Here is a 15,315-nt window from a genome sequence, read left to right on the forward strand (position 1 = left end):
AGAGAAAACAAGAACAGTCTGGATGGGGTGCTCTTGTGTCTCGTTCCCAGAGGGCGCATCCCCTCAGGACCTGATAGATCTCCAGGCAAAACCTCTGCGGTCAGATGATGTGGGCCAACCTTGGGTTACAGAAATGACAGAAGCCTCCCTAAGCCTGTCCTCGAGGCTGCAAACATCCTGGTCTCCTGAGCTTGGTTAGCGAGGGGTCCCTGACTTGGGGGCCAGGCGCAGGGACCGTGTGCCCTGGAGCCCACTCTGAGCTGAGCTGTGAGCGCTGGCGACCCCTCGGCGCGAGCAGCACAGATCCGAGCCGTGCTGCCCTCCGAGGAGCGTGGGGTCCCAGCCTGCGCCCCCTCCCTGGCTACCCTGGTGGGCGGGGGGCCCCCGCAGGCCCACAGGGCTCCAGGCCAGGCGCCCTGCAGCAGTGCACCCTGGAGCAACTGCTGCGCGGCCTTGCCTGGCAGTCATCTCCACCCGGAACACACAGGTACTAACTGCCACGGTGCTGGGCACCCCCGGGATCACAGCCGTGGCCAGCACCCCCGTCGTGGTCGCTCACAGCCTCCTGCACCTGAGCCTCTTGACAGCTCTGAGATGTCCACTCGCCCCGTTTTACAGACCTGACCCTGAGGCTCGGAGGGGACAGAAGGGCCCAGGCTCTGCCCGTGCCAGTCCAGAGCGAAGGGTCCCAAAGGCAGAGGGGGTACCCTCCGATCTGCCACACCCAACAGAAAGCACACAGCCGGCTCCCAGCAGCTGGGTATTGAACCAGGAAGCTTTATTTACACAGTAAAAGTAACAAGCCAATTCCTGAGAGACTAGAGCGGCTCTAGTGCAAGACAGTCGCGGCCCATGCGGAGGACAGGCTGCGGTGGGTGGAGGTGGGGACAGACCCAGCGCCTCTGCACCCAGCGCTTCGCCCCGGGCAGGGGCCTGGCCCAGCACTGCCCGTCCTGGCCGCCACACTTCCTGAGGCTCCCCAGTGCCCACGAGGTACAGCTGGGAAAGCGCACACGGCCCCAGAGACCGCCGACTCGCCGTCCCCGCGCCCCGGGACATCGCCCCCCCCCCCCCCGCCCCGGCACTGAAACACAATTTCTTTGCCAAAGAGACTATGCTAGAAGGTCAGACTATCCTACCTAGGCTACAAGATCTCTGCTGTGGTCTGGGATTTTTTTTCTTTTTTTTTTTTTTTTTTTAATCTTTTTCTCTTCTCTTTCAAGAGGAATGGTTTTCCCTGGCACCAATGGGAGGGGTCTGGCCAACTGTGTGGCCGTGGCAAGACGGGGCACAACTGCCTACACGGAGGCACTGCCCTGGCTGGGCTGCCGCCCCAGCGCCCGGAGCAGGGGGGGGACCGCTCGCGCCCCAGGCCGCGGGGCCTGAAGCGGTCATCGTTTGGGTGACCGGCCCCGAGGCCAGAGCACACGCGACTTGAGCCCGCGGCGGGGCATCCAGGGCTTGCGCTGAGGCCCCCGGCAGTGCCAGCCGGAGTGCGGAAACGCACACGCCAACCCTGCCTGGAGACCCATTTGGATGTTGGGTTTGTTTTTTTTCTAAGGTGGACTTTTCCTTTATTTAAATTTTCTTTCCGCGTACAAATTCACAAGACTTTCCTGCTACAAAAATTTTGCTGAAAAGTAAGGCTTTCTGAGAATGAAAATTCGTATGCATGATCAGAACAAGCTCTCCTGTGGCCTGGATGTCGTGTCTGCCTGTGGGCCCTGCGCTGGACCCCGGCCTCCACCGTGAGTAAGGCAAGAGGGTTTGCGGTAATGTAAACGGCGAGGCTGTGGCCCTGGCCCCCGGCCCGGCCCGGCCCGGCCCTCACAGGCAGCAGCCCATGAGTCCAGCGGCTCTAGCAGGCGCTCCCTCTGGAGTGAGCAGGGATGCCCTGCGACAGGAAGCCCCCCTCCCCATCCACGACCCCGTTCTTGTCCTTCAGGGCCCCCGGGGCCGCGGACGGCCTGACACGGCCCTCCCTCCCGGCTCTCAACTTCCTCAGAGGCAGGAGTTCATGGGCTGCAAGAGGCAGGGCCCCAGCAGAAGTGAGGCTTGCGGGGAGCCCACCAGGCCACCTGCGGCAGCCCCCTGGGGTCAGAGGCAGCCTCCCTCCAAGACCAAATTCCCGGTGCCAGAGGAGCAGAGCACAGATGGGCCTCTGGCAGCGTGGCAGCACCTTCTAGATGAGGTCTGCTCTCTTCAATTAAGACCGACATGAAGCCACCGGAAGGCCATCTCTTTCTCCGAGAGGGGTCACTGGCCATCCTCTCCCCTCCCTGCTGCTGTCGTGGGCTTTGGCGAGGAGCTTCGGTTGGGGCAGGAACAGCCAAGAGAGGCCTGAGGCGGCTGGAGAGGGCCAAACCCTGCCTTGGGCTGGGATCCCTTCTGCCTTTTGGGTTGATAGGACCAGCCTGCGGGGAGGTGGGGACGATGGGGCCACTGCTTGTCCTTCCCTGCCACCAGGCCTGGGAAGGGGGGAGGTGACCGGCAGGGTCCAAGGGAGTCCCCTGCACCACAGGCCTGTGACACCCACCCACCGCCAGGTGCCTTCCCTCCCGGCCCCGAGGAAAGGCCCATCCTGGCTGAGTCTCGCCCCTCTCGGTGGGTGAGGGAGGCGGGATCCTGCTTGTCCTGCCCCAGGAAGGACTGCTGTCCTGCACGCGCCCTCTATGGCCACTCTTGGTGCGGGCCAGGTGTCAACACCTCCCACCCCAGGCTTTCTGAGGCCATGAGGCGCCGGCACGTACTCTGTGAATTCATACGTTGGTCCCTGGACGCCACCGAACAGCTGCCCCAGCCTCCTCCGGATCAGCTCTAAGATGACGAGCCACCAGGCGGGGATCAGGTGAGACGTCCTTCCCCACCCAGGGCCGCTGGCCGCCTGGTCCGACTCCCCTGGCTCCCCAGGGGAACGTGCCTTTGGAGGGACCTGCCCAGCACCCGCACACCCGTTACGCTCTACAACCTGAGGCTTTCAACACGGTCTTGGGGGGCCACGGAGTTGGGGTTTTCTGCACGCATCTTACGGCTGATTTTTAAGAAAAGCCAAAGTATACATGAGAACTGGAGCCCCCTCGCTTTCGATGTAAGAAAGTAAAGGTTTAAGTAAAGTTTCCCAAATACTGTCTGTCTCCTCAGTGGAAAGAAAGCGAGAGCCACTTGTACCCGACCTGCGTGGCGAGGCATCCGCCGTGAACAGAAGTGCAGGAGCAAAGCGACCCCGAGAGAGCCTCTGTCGCGGCAGCGAGCTCCAGAGAACGCGCAGGTATGTTCAGCCTCACGGGAAAAAGGGCCACTCGCTCACAAGCCGGCCCAACTGCTTTCGTCTGAGGAAGGCGCCAAGCTGCTGAAAGGCAGATTCCAAAGGCAGCAGAGCCCAGGTGGCACGTGTGCACGCGGGGCTGGAGAGGAGCTGTCCGGGAGGGAGACGTCGGGGGGCGGGGCTCCTCGGCAACCCCGGGGGGGGGGGGGGGCGGGGCGCCGGAGCCGGGGAGGGTGCGCGCGCGTCTCGCTCTGTGCCTGCGGCGGGGAGAGGCACTCGCCGCCCTCTGCTCCCCGGCCCACCCGGCCCACCGACAACCAGCCCGCGCGTGAAGGCGGCGGGGCCCCGGAGCGGCCAGCAGACGCCCTCCGGCCCGAAACGAGCGCGGGGCCTGGGGCTGTGTGCCTGCACAGAAGTCCTGCTTCCTGAGGACGTTTTCACGAGGTCGCCCTTTTACGGTGACATCGCTCCACTCACCGGACACTCCGTGACAGGTTGGTCACGGAGAATGGCTGCCAGCTGCCGACCCTGCCAGAGCAGCCCCCAGAGCGGCAGGCAGCCCGGGGCCGGGCCGTCCACGCCGCAGGAGGGGCTCGTGGCTCTGCCTTTTCGGCCAACAGACCCACCAAATGTCTACCCAACTAGATGGCCTCTAACGAGCGCCCCGAGTTGCTCCCTGGACCCTGAGAGTCCAGATGTGGAGGCCGCCCGGCAGCCCAGGGCCGCCGTCCCCCGCACTTGGCATTAAGGCTAAACGGTTCTGGTGTCACCACGGAAGGAAGCCTCTCCCGACCCCGCCCAGGCCCCAAGCGGGAGACCTGGGAGAGAAGGCACGGAATACGACTGAGGGAGGGAGGGCGCTGTGGGCCGACTCCCCCCCACTGAACCTGAGCAGGAGGCCGAGAAGGGCCATGACCCCAGCGGAGGGACCCGAGCCCGGACGGAAACCCGGGCCGGCGGTCAGTGCGTAGAGCGGGCCGGCCCTGCCGCAGCGCCACGGGACTGCCCAGCGGGGACGGCTGGGACGCTTGGGAAAGAGGGGGAAGGCGACCGAAACCAAGAAGCTTCTCTCCTGGCCGTGGCAGCTCCACGGAGCGTGGGTGCGGTGCTGGTGAAAGGCTGAGACCCTGCACCGCGGGCCCGGCCAGGCGGCTGGTGCTGGGCCAGGACCCCGCGGGCGGGACGGCGTCTGGGGAGGTGGTGGGCTCGCTCCTGGGCCCCGAGGCCTCCCAGGAAGCGCTGATCAGGCCCAGGAGCGGGGCTCCCCCGGGGGGCCCGCCCAGCGCCCGGCGGGAGCGGGGGGCGGGAGGCCCGTGGATTCTAGCGCACCCCCTGCCCTGCCCACCCCGCCGCCGACCGGGGCCCCTCAGTTGTTCTCTATCTGCTCAATGTCCAGCTCGCCGTCCAGGGAGCAGGGGCTATTGCGGACGGCCCCGCGGTCCCGCCAGGCCGTGCCCGGCTCCCCACGCCCGCCGCAGCCCTCGCCTAGGGCGCAGCCACCCGCCTCCTCGCAGCACGGCTCTTCCTGGCAGGCGGGGTGGTCGTCCAGGGACGGGGGCAGAGGCTCGGGGATCGGGGTCCCGGCGGGGGTCCTGCCCCCCGTGCCGGAGGCCGAGAGCAAGGCGGTCCAGGACCTGGTGCTGCTGATGTGGAGGGCGAAGGGGCTGTGAGGGCCGCGGTCCTCCGTCCCTGCGCTCAGGCAGCTGAGGCTGCTGAAGGTCTGACAGTTCTGTGGGGGAGACAGACACACACGTCACTCAGGGTCACGTTCCTGGAAACCAAGGACCGCACGCCCCAGCCAGCCAGACCCAGGCCCCTGGGGCTATCTGCTGGTGGGCCCGCCGGGCAGCGGAAGACCACCCAAGTCCCGGCCTCCTCCCCGACCTGGGCAAGGACAAGGATAACGTATGAAGAAATACCCCTGGCCGGTGAACACCATGTTAATAAAGAAAATGCGAGGTGCAGTTATTCATCTGCAAATTGGCAAAGAGGACTAGCTTGCTAACACCCAGTTCTGGGGGTACTGGCACGCCCAGAGCCCTTCACACACAACCTTTCTGAAAACGGATCTGAACCCCCTCACATCAGGCAATTTCACTTCTAGAATTTTTATCCGAAGAAAACAATCCGGACGCATGCAGAAATTCAGTGACATGAACGGTCCTCGTCACGCTGTTAAATTGAAAAGAAGAAAGTGACCCAGATTCCCTGCGATAAGGGTTCCATAAAAAGCATGTCTTTTCAGACAAGGGAAGCCTCTTTAGCCATTAGAAGAACACGGCAGGAGCGGATTTACTGACGCAAACGGAAACACCGCCAGGCCGCACTGCTGCACAAAGGGGGCACGGTGCCCATGCCACCCTCTAGCCGTGATAGGAGGGGACATGGGCCAGGGGGGTTGGGTTGACGTCCACATGGTGCACATCACAGCCACCCAGGGGGCCGGTTTCCACCTGAGCCCTGGGCTCCTGGTGCCCTCAACAGGCACTCAGGTGACGGATGCTGCAGCCCTGCTGGGGAAGGGGCCGGGCTCACAGCTGGGGGCCGCGGAGAGACCCCTCAGCCTCCCTAGGCCCCGGCTGCCTCATCTGTAAGAGGCGAGTGATGGTCCCTGCCTGTCCCACAGGACCTTTGAGCCCCCCATGAGAGAATGTGGCTGCCAAGGGCTCTGCACCCGCCAGGCTCTGCCTCTGCAAGGGGCCAGCCTGGAGGAGGCAGCCTAGGGCCTGCCCGTGGTGGGCAGAGCTTGAACACGGCCCAAGGGTGCTTGGGGCCACCCACTCACAAGAGGGGGCAGGCCCGGCACTGCACACAGATGGGTTCAGCTACACACCTGCTCTCACGGCTGAGCACAGAGTCAGGACGGAGAGCTGTACGGACGAGGGTGCCCACGGCCCAGCCCCAGGGGTCCCCAACAGGACCAGCAGCAGTGCTGTGCCTTCTCGGGACGAGACAGGAGAGACGTGTGTCGAAGGCAGCAGGAGGGAATCCGGGCTTTGGCTTCCTCCCTGTACGCGCTGGGGACTCGGGGGCGCGGGGAGCACCGCACGTCTGCCAATGCCAAGGTCACAGGCCTGTCCCGAGGGCCCCGGTCCTTTCACAGGCGGCAGTGTCTGTATGTCACTTTGAAATAAAGGTGACCACCTGCTGTCACAGCGGGCCAGCTGCCGCAACAGGCTTGGCAGATGGAAAATGAAAGGCGCTCTCTCTGGAGGAAGGTGGCCGGGCCTGCCGTGCACGCGCTCACCGTCCCCACCGGCGCCACGGCGGAGACCGCTCTGATGGGTTTGCTCGTCTTGGAATCCTTTGATTAACTGAGAAAGGGAGGCTGGGGTACTGGCGGGGCGGGGGGCGCTGGGATTGAGGAAAGAAGGGCTGGGCCACCAATCAGACCTGAGATGCTGGCCCAGGTCGTGGTGGGAGCCAGACTGGGGACCCTCGCGGTGCCCCTCCTGGGCCACGTGGGGCTCGCTGAGGCCCCAGTCCGCACAGGGCACGTTCCCTCCGCTGCCACAGCAGAGGGCCGGAGGCAGCTCCTCGTGCAAAACGGCCCCCAAGATCCTCCGTGTCCTCAGGTCAGAACACAAACCTAATGCCGTGTGTGGGCAGAGGCCCCAGATGCCTGCGACGGGAGGGTCCCTTAGGCCCCTTCTGCCTCCCAGCCACTCTCCTGACTGGCCTAGACCTGAGCCAGCCAAAAGGAGAACTGGGTAGGGAGACAAGAAAGAGGGAGGACGGCTCAGCCCGGGCCTATAGAAGCAGCGGTGTGTAAGGAATTTCCACGAATGGCAGTGTGACCCGTTACAAATAATAGCACCCAGCGTAAACCCGACGTGCCGTGAATGGGTCACAGGTGACGCCGAGACCTTGATGCCCTCAGCCCTACGAACATGTGTTAACTAAGGTGCAGGCGGGTGCCTGACTTCATGGCAAACATGACAGCGCGTGTCTGGGCGCTAATCATGTTAAACAGCAGCCAGGCCAGCAGCAGGGTGCTGGGGACCCCAGTTTGCGGGAACCTTCCAGAGATGCAGCTTTTGCCTCCAGTGTGCCCTGGCGAGGGCTGAGGTCAGAGAGACTGTTACAGTCCTGGGTTCCGCCACACACAGGCCTGATGGCTTCAGACAAGACCTTCCAACCTCTGGGCCTTGGCCCACCTGACAAATAAGGGCTGGGCCAAGGGCACCCGGGCGACCCCCGTTCTGAATGTCTGGAATAACTGGGTCCTTTATGCTTTGCAGCAGGGCAAGAAGCTGCAAGGTTTGGTTGGTGAATGTTGTCACAAGCAAACCCCAGGATGCCACTGAACCCCACCCTCTGACAGTCCTCAAAGGCACCTACTCCTTGGCTACAAAGCCAGTGTCACGTTGAAAACGTTGTTGACGCAAAACTCAGCTGTTTCCGCCACAGTGAAAACCTGCTGAATGTCCCAGCCGGTGGCACGCCCCACCTGCCGGGGAGGAATGTGACCTGCACAATGGGGCAGTGTGTGTCCTGCCCAGGCTCCATCCCAGGAGGGCCCATCCTGTGTTGGCATCCAGGGCGCGGCCCTGGGGGCAGGGTCCCGCCCAGCCTCTCCTGGCGGCTCGCGCTCCCCAAAGCCCAGCTCCCACGCAAGAATGCTGCACAGGCCTGTTGGAGGCCTGGAGGCCTGTGTGCCCTCAAAAATGTCTGGGGAAAGCTGCAAAGCTTCGAACAAGTTCAAAGCACTGTGTGAACACCTCTTTCCAGGGTGAAATGGTTGCTTTGGGACAGACAGTCCCCCCTACGCCAAACTCTGTTCTCTTGAGACCCGGCCTTGGCCCAGGGATGGGCCGCCTACTTGGGCACGGGCCTGCCCAGGTAACAAAGCTCAGAGAGGACCGTCCGTGTGGCCTCAGGCTAGTGGCTGGAGACACTGCTCAGCACCCCAGTCCTAGAGTCTGGAGCGACTTTGGAATGGAGCCCCTGAAAGTCAAGTTGCTTCCATCAGAACTGCCAGGCCTCAGGTACAGGGCAGCAGTGTCTCAGCCCACCCACCCAGCCTCCCCAAGTCAGGAGCAACGGCCCCTTCTCTGCACAGCCCTTCTGTGCAGATATCTGCTCCCATCCCCTCCTTCTGGGTGGCAGGCCCCTGGCCAGGCCCTGGGGACTGAGACAAAGTCTTCTTCTGGGCTCAGCCCCGCTGGAACTCTGTGCAGCCCTCATTGCAGACAGAGGCCCACCAGACCCGGGTAGTGAGAGCACCCCGAGGGCCAGGCCCGGCTCCCATCCACACCCGCCGTCCACGCCCAGCCCCAAGCGCCCACACTGTGAAGAGGCCGAGGAGGACGCAGCCCCTCGCCAGCTGAGGGCACCTCTGCCTTGAGCTGCAATCTGAAAACCAAATCCCCCCTCGGGAACCTCACATTAACTTAACGGACTCGCCCCGTCCTTCTGTGCACGCCGGCCCCCACCCACCCTGCCGAGCCTTGGGCCATGAGCTCCATCCCCTCCCCAAGTGCCAGCCTGGGGCAGGCAGCCCGGGGCCAAGGGCAAGGCAGACTGTGGGGTGCCACGGCTGAGAGCAGGCAGCGGCAGCCCCCTTTCTCCTGGTCGTCTTGCCCTAAGGAGGACAGGCTGTTTTCCTCACTCCCGTCTCCCTGGGCCCCATCCTGCCCTTGAACCGGGAAGGCCTTGGGAGCGTGGCGCACGTGGCCCAGGGGAGGAGCGCGGGATGCAGGGTCTGGGGTCGGAGGAACTCGCCCAAGACTGGCTCCTCCACTGACAAGATTCGCCTCATTTGGGAAATGAACAGTCGTCACTGGCCTGGCTGCCTCCCTGGGCCACTGCGAGGGTGCCACGAGAAAATGGACGTGAAGCGGGGCTGCTGGGGCCCCACCCATGGAAGCCCGTTCCCCAGCACCTGGCACAGCTCCCCTGCCCCTTCCTCCCGGGACAGCCCACAGCCAGTGACTGGCCGATACGGGTTCTGGAGCTGACCCGGGCCTGGGGGGTCAAATCCCAGGCGCTCTTCACACTACTGGGCCCCTCTGGGTGAGGCTGAGGGCTCCTTCCCCGGCCTGTCTGCTTCCCTCACTTCCTACAGGTTTCTCCCAAGGGCCTCCTAATCTCTGGGACCAGATTCCCGGCTGAAGCTCTGCTTCCAAGGAGCCGACCTAAGACGGGAGGTGACAGCACTCTGTATCAACTGCTCATCGGTACTGCTGTTCCTTCCGGAACAGGAACGCCAGGTGCTGCTCAGAGGCTGACCGTCCGACCCCGTCAGGAGTCCACCCGTCAGGACCAGCCTGCCTTGCGTTTACTGGGGATCAGTGGTTGCTGGGACCTCTCCTTCCTCAGCCCGGGGCCTCATCGTCGTGCCCACGTGAAACTTCTTCTCAGCATCGTGCTGGGACAGAACACGTCTCCCCAAGGCACACGTGTGCTTCCCCTTCTCAGACAAGAAGTGTGACAGAGTCCCCCAGCTTCCCTTTTCCAGCACCATCCTTTGAGGCTGGCTCATTTGCTTTTCCTCTTTCTAATGCTATCTCCCTCTTTGTAATCCAATTCATGGATCTCTCTGTGTTACTGATTTTTAGGGAACCACCTCAAATCCCTCTAGAAAGAGGGGCATAAACAAGCCCAACCAGCCAGGCAGAACGAGCAGACCGGGTCCTCGCCTGGCCCAGGCTTCTGGAGCCTTGCAGCCACTCTGATGCAAGCTGCTGGGCTAGGGCCCTGGCTAAGCGGAGGCATTTCCTCCCCCAAGCAGACACTTTCATGAGAGCAGAATTCTCCAAGTATCAAGAAAACACCAGGCCATGAGAGTGGCTAGCGGCCTGGAAATTTTCTAAGTCTCATTTGTGCTGGAAGCTGGCACAGAGACAACCAGGGCGGTGAGGCATGCGGTTTCCTGGGGTGGCGGTTTTATTTTTTAAACTATCTCAGAAAAGAGAAAAAGGCACCGGCTTATTTGGGGCCTATCTTTAATCCATCTTTGGTAAATCTGAATTTCCCATGAAGGCTGGACTGTCTCTCATAGGAAGCCCCAGAGCCCAAAGGGTCAGGTGGTGGGCTGCCCCAGCTCAGAGCTGCGGGTCTGGTGTCGGGTGTCAGGCAGGTGCTGGAGGTGGCCGAGGGTAGTGGGCGCAGCTGGCCCCTGCTCCAGGGACGCTCCAGGCATCCTATCACCGTGCTCAGGCCCCAGCCCCGCTCCACTTCCTGCTCACTCAGGTCTGTGTCGGGCCCAGCCCGTCTCTGTGACATGCTTATCACCTTTGGACCCCACAAGAGGCAGCCCTTTAGAGCCTGGACTGCTTCCCTAGCTCAGGAAGAAGGGCAACGCCAGCCATACAACCCAGATAGGGAAACGGGGTCACCGAGGCCTGAAAGCAGAAAATGAAGTTGCCTGAAGGGAGGAGCCTCTGGGGCCCAGGGAGCACCTCGGAGTTGGCACTGGACACTTGAGGTTCTTCCCAGATCACAGGTTCTAGAATCAAACAGCCAGGGGAGGGCAGGACATATCTGGGGGGGGGGGGTGGAAGGATGGCCCTGGCAGTTACTAGGAAATCCCTGCCTTCCTGGGCCTTTTTCCTCAGCTCACTGCTGCAGAGGCCACAAATGTTTCCTGAGCACCCGTCACCTGGCGGGCTCCTCCTCATCCACTAGAACCCTGCAGGAGTGTCATCCCCTGCAGAAGCAAGCCTGAGCCCACGTGTCCCCTGCTGGTCCCCCGCGGCCCTGACCCCGCACCCCACCGCCTGGCTCAGGGGCCGGCTCACAGGAGGTGCTAGTGCAGCCCGGTGGGATGGGAAGGAAGGACCCACTGGGTTGGCCCCGGGGGCTCGACTTTGTGTATCCGCACAGCCCTAAGGTCCCGGGACGCTGTGGGCACGTCCTCTGAATGGTGGCCAACCCCGTGGTCCGGAGCCCCTCTCTGCTCAGGCCACATTGCGGCAAACGCTGTTTCTGCACCAGGCCCCGGGCGGCAGATGGCCCGCCTGGACGCAGAAGGTGCGGAAGCCAATGGCAAGGGGCCTCCCGGCAAGCTCACAATTAGAAAACAAACATTTTCTTTCTGCGGTGTGCATTCTGGCCAGCACACACTCAGGACAGGACTTGTGAAACCGCCTCGCTCTCAGCTTGGCGTGGAGGGAATTCTTTGCCTGACAAAAGTCGAGGGACCTTTCCAAAGCACACAGGGCGCTGGCGGGAGGACCAAGGCTAACGCACTGCCAGGACGCATGGGGACCCTGGGGGCGGCTTCTGCACCAGGACTGGGGGCACTGAAGGTGGGTCCAAGGCCCCAGAGGGGACGGCGGGCCCTGGGTTTTGTTCAGCTGCCTGGAGCTGGGTGCTCCAAGGGCCAGGTCAAGGCACAGGGAGACAGGACTGCAGAGCATTGGGACCCTCTCAGCCCAGCCCTCCATTCTCTGTTCGGATATTGGCTTCCAGAGAAAGGGGACGCTTTTTGGAAAAACGGGCAAATCGCCAATCAGTCTAACAGCCTTATCTGCAGATAGGCAGACGGAGACCGAGGGAAGGGAAGAGACTTGCCCCAAATCCCACAGCTGGTTGATATGCAACCAGTGCCCTTGACTTCCGGGTCGAGCTCAGGAGAACATTCGATCCTCAGGCAGGATGGCGGCCTAGAAGAGGCTGGACAAGCCTGGGCTGGAACCCTGGTCCTCTGGGGGCCCTGGGAAGTCCTGAAACTTCTCAGCCTCAGTCTCTCATTTGTACAATGAGGCTAATATGAGCCCCAAACGAAGTCACAGAATTGTCTGGAGGGTTAATTGCATTGAGACCATGTAGGAGGCCAAGGAGGCGCTTGGCAAACTGGAGCTCCCTCCTCCCCGCTGCGCCCACCGCGCCGTGCTCAGGCTAAGGTGGGGGGCCCGTGGCTCTCCGTGGATAGCACTGCACGGCCAAGGGGTCAGGGGCTCGGCTTTGGGAACAGAATCTATACTCTAGATGGTCAAACCCACTGTCCTTTTTAACCAAAACCTGCTTTCAAAGGAGCCAGAAGACATGCCAGCAACACGAAAGGTGAAATCTCTAGGAATAAAAATACGAGAGAGAGAGAAAAGAGATAGGAAGACAACCTTATAGAACACAAACGTGGGCTTGAACAAATAGACATCCTGTCTGTGGACGGGAAGACTCGACCTCAAACAGGTGTGAATTCTCCCCAAGTTAATTCAGAAGTCTAACACAATCCCCATCTGCAACAGCTCCAGCTGCCCGCCCCCCATCGCAAGACAAGCTGATTCTCCAGTTTTCACTGGGAAAATAAACAGATGAGAATAATCAGGAAGCCTCTGCGAAGAACAATTAGGAGAGACTTGTCTTACCAGATGCTAAAACATACTACAGAGCCTCAAAATTAGGAGTATACTACTATATGAGGACACACAGAGACTAATGAGATAGAAGAGAATGTTCTGAAATAGCCCCAGGTTAGCATATGATAAAGGTGGAATCTCAAAGCAGAGAGAAAAAGATGGAATTTTCAATAGCTGGTAGGGAGACCAGTGGGTAGACATATTAAAAAAGAGAAAAAAAAATGTTGGCTCCATATTCATACCACATACGGGAGAAGCTCCACATAGACCAAATACTGCAATATAAAACCATAAAAACACTAGAAGGAAACATAGGAGAATTCCTTTATAGGCTTTCTAAAATCCAACATTCAGAGCCATAAAAGAAAGAATTAATAAATTTGATAAAAAATGTATACACGTCAAAAAATGCTAAAAGCACTGGTGGGATTGTAAAATTGTGCAGTCGCTTTGGAAAACAGACCGGCAGTTTCTCAAAATGTTAAACACAGAGTTACCACAGGACCTAGCAATTCCACCCCTAGGTATATACCCAAGAGAAATGAAAACACATGCCCGTACAAAAACACGCATGTCAACATTCACAGCAGTATTATTCATAATATCCAAAAAGAGGGAACAACCCAAATGTCCACCAATTAGCAAATGGATAAATAAAATGTGGTAGGAATATTTTTCGGCCATAAAAAGGAATGGAGGGACTTCCCTGGTGGCACAGTGGTTAAGAATCCTCCTGCCAATGCAGGGGACACAGGTTCGATTCCTGGTCCAGGAAGATCCCACATGCCGCGGAGCAACTGGGCCCGTGCGCCACAACTACTGAGCCTGAGCTCCAGAGCCCGTGAGCCACAACTACTGAGCCCGCGTGCCACAACTACCGAGGCCCGTACGCCCAGAGCCCATGCTCCGCAACAAGAGAAGCCACCGCAGTGAGAAGCACGCATACTGTAAAGAAGGGTAGCCCCTGCTCGCCGCAACTAAAGAAAGCCCACGCGCAGCAACAAAGACCCAATGCCACCAAAAATATAAATTTAAAAAAAAAAAAAGGAATGGAGTTACTGACACATGCTACAACATGGATGAACCTTGAAAACATTATGCTGCTCAGTGAAAGAAGCCAGTCAACGAGAGACCACATTACTGTATGACTCCATTTATATGAAATACCCAGAACAGGCAGATCCAGAGAGACAGAAAGTAGATTAGTGGCTGCCTGAGGCTGGGGTGGCTAAGGGTGAATAGTGACTGGCAATGGGTATGAGGTTTTTTGGCGGGGGGAAGATGAAAATATTCCAAAATTGACTGTGGTGATGATTGCACAATTCTGTGAACATACTAAAAACCACTAAAATTGTTTGCTTTAAATGGGTGAATTGCATAGCATGTGAATTATAAAGCTGTTAAAGAATGCCAAAAGCAAAGTCAAAACACAAAGAACAAATTAGAAGTAAACATTTGCAACTCACAGCAAGGCAAAAACTAATCTAATATAGAATCGAGAAAAAGAGCGACACCTCAATTTTTTTTAAGGGCAAATGAATACAGCAGAGGACATACGAATGACCTTTAACTATTAAGATGCTCAACTGATTAGAAAAATGCTAACTAAAATGACACAGAGAAACCATCTTTCACCTATCCGGTTGGCAAAATCCACGTTTGACGAGAAACTGTCGAGGCGGCGGTGGGGAAACGGACCACCTGGGGCACCCGTCGGCGGTGCGGGCCCCCCTCAGTGTCACCTGGGCAATATCCTCCCAGATGACAAGTGCGTACAACCTGCAACCCGCCACGCTAGTGGCAGGATGTGCCCACAGAGGGTACACCTGCAAGTCTGAGAGGACCCACAGGCAACGCAGTTCACAGCTGAGAGGACTGCCCCCGGCTTGGGAGTCCGCAGCCGGGGCCTGGGAATGAAAAGTGGGGCACGTCCACACAACAGACCCTCCTGTGCTGGAAAAAAGGCGGCAGCGGCTCGGCTCTGACACCGAAACAATTCCAGGGTCTATTATTTAAGGCAGCAAGGTGTAGAAAGCTAGATGTTAGCATGCTATCTTTCATATATGAAAGGAGAATAAAACAAGAACCTTCTTATTTGCTTGTATTTTTATAAAGGATTTCTAGAAGGATCACAGGAAACAAATAAGGAGTTAACCTGAGGCCACGGGGGATGGGAGGGATGGGAGTAAGACTTTCCCTGTATACTGTTTTAATTTTTGAACATGTGAATGTACTATCAAAAAATATGTGTGTGTGTTTATTTTAAAAGGAAAGGACACTCTAAGCTAGGAATGAAGAAGTGGATGACTCACAGGCCAGAAAATCTTACTGAAATGGTCACTCCGATTTTCAAAAAAAGAAGTCCCCCTCCCAAACCATCTCCATATTAAATCATTGTAATGTTTCTCCACCAAAGTTCTTTTTGACTTTCCTTTTCTCCTATTGGCAGGAACAAGGCTTATGCATCACAAAAAAAATGGCACTTTGCAAAACTGTGCAGACAAAAAAAAAAACCCCTCTACCGGGTTCCTGCATTTAATAATCACCAAATTAAATCTGAGTTTCACACGAGCACAAGACGTGAAAACATCAGGAAGGCCCAACCCTTGAACGGCAAACGGGCCACACATGTGCCAGACATCTGCCTGTGGGCAGTCGGCTGTGCGGGCCTTTTCCTGGGGGCTGGTAGGCGGGCTCACAAACACAGGCAGGGGGAAATCCCTGGGAAACATCTCGCTGTTCTAG

At 58.9% G+C, this 15,315-nt stretch overlaps 1 protein-coding gene across 1 annotated transcript in view; it reads right to left on the minus strand.

The window, feature by feature from the left end:
* Nucleotides 1-759: 759 nt before the first annotated feature.
* Nucleotides 760-15,315, minus strand: part of FAM53B (family with sequence similarity 53 member B) — a 114,734-nt gene continuing 100,178 nt past the window's right edge. The window contains exon 5 of the mRNA XM_068548726.1: nucleotides 760-4,994. Coding sequence (XP_068404827.1) covers nucleotides 4,632-4,994 — 363 coding nt within the window. The 3' untranslated portion in view covers nucleotides 760-4,631. The remainder of the gene's footprint in view (nucleotides 4,995-15,315) is intronic.

This window comes from Eschrichtius robustus, chromosome 7 (assembly GCF_028021215.1).
Source record: "Eschrichtius robustus isolate mEscRob2 chromosome 7, mEscRob2.pri, whole genome shotgun sequence".
In the NCBI taxonomy this organism is placed as follows: domain Eukaryota; kingdom Metazoa; phylum Chordata; class Mammalia; order Artiodactyla; family Eschrichtiidae; genus Eschrichtius; species Eschrichtius robustus.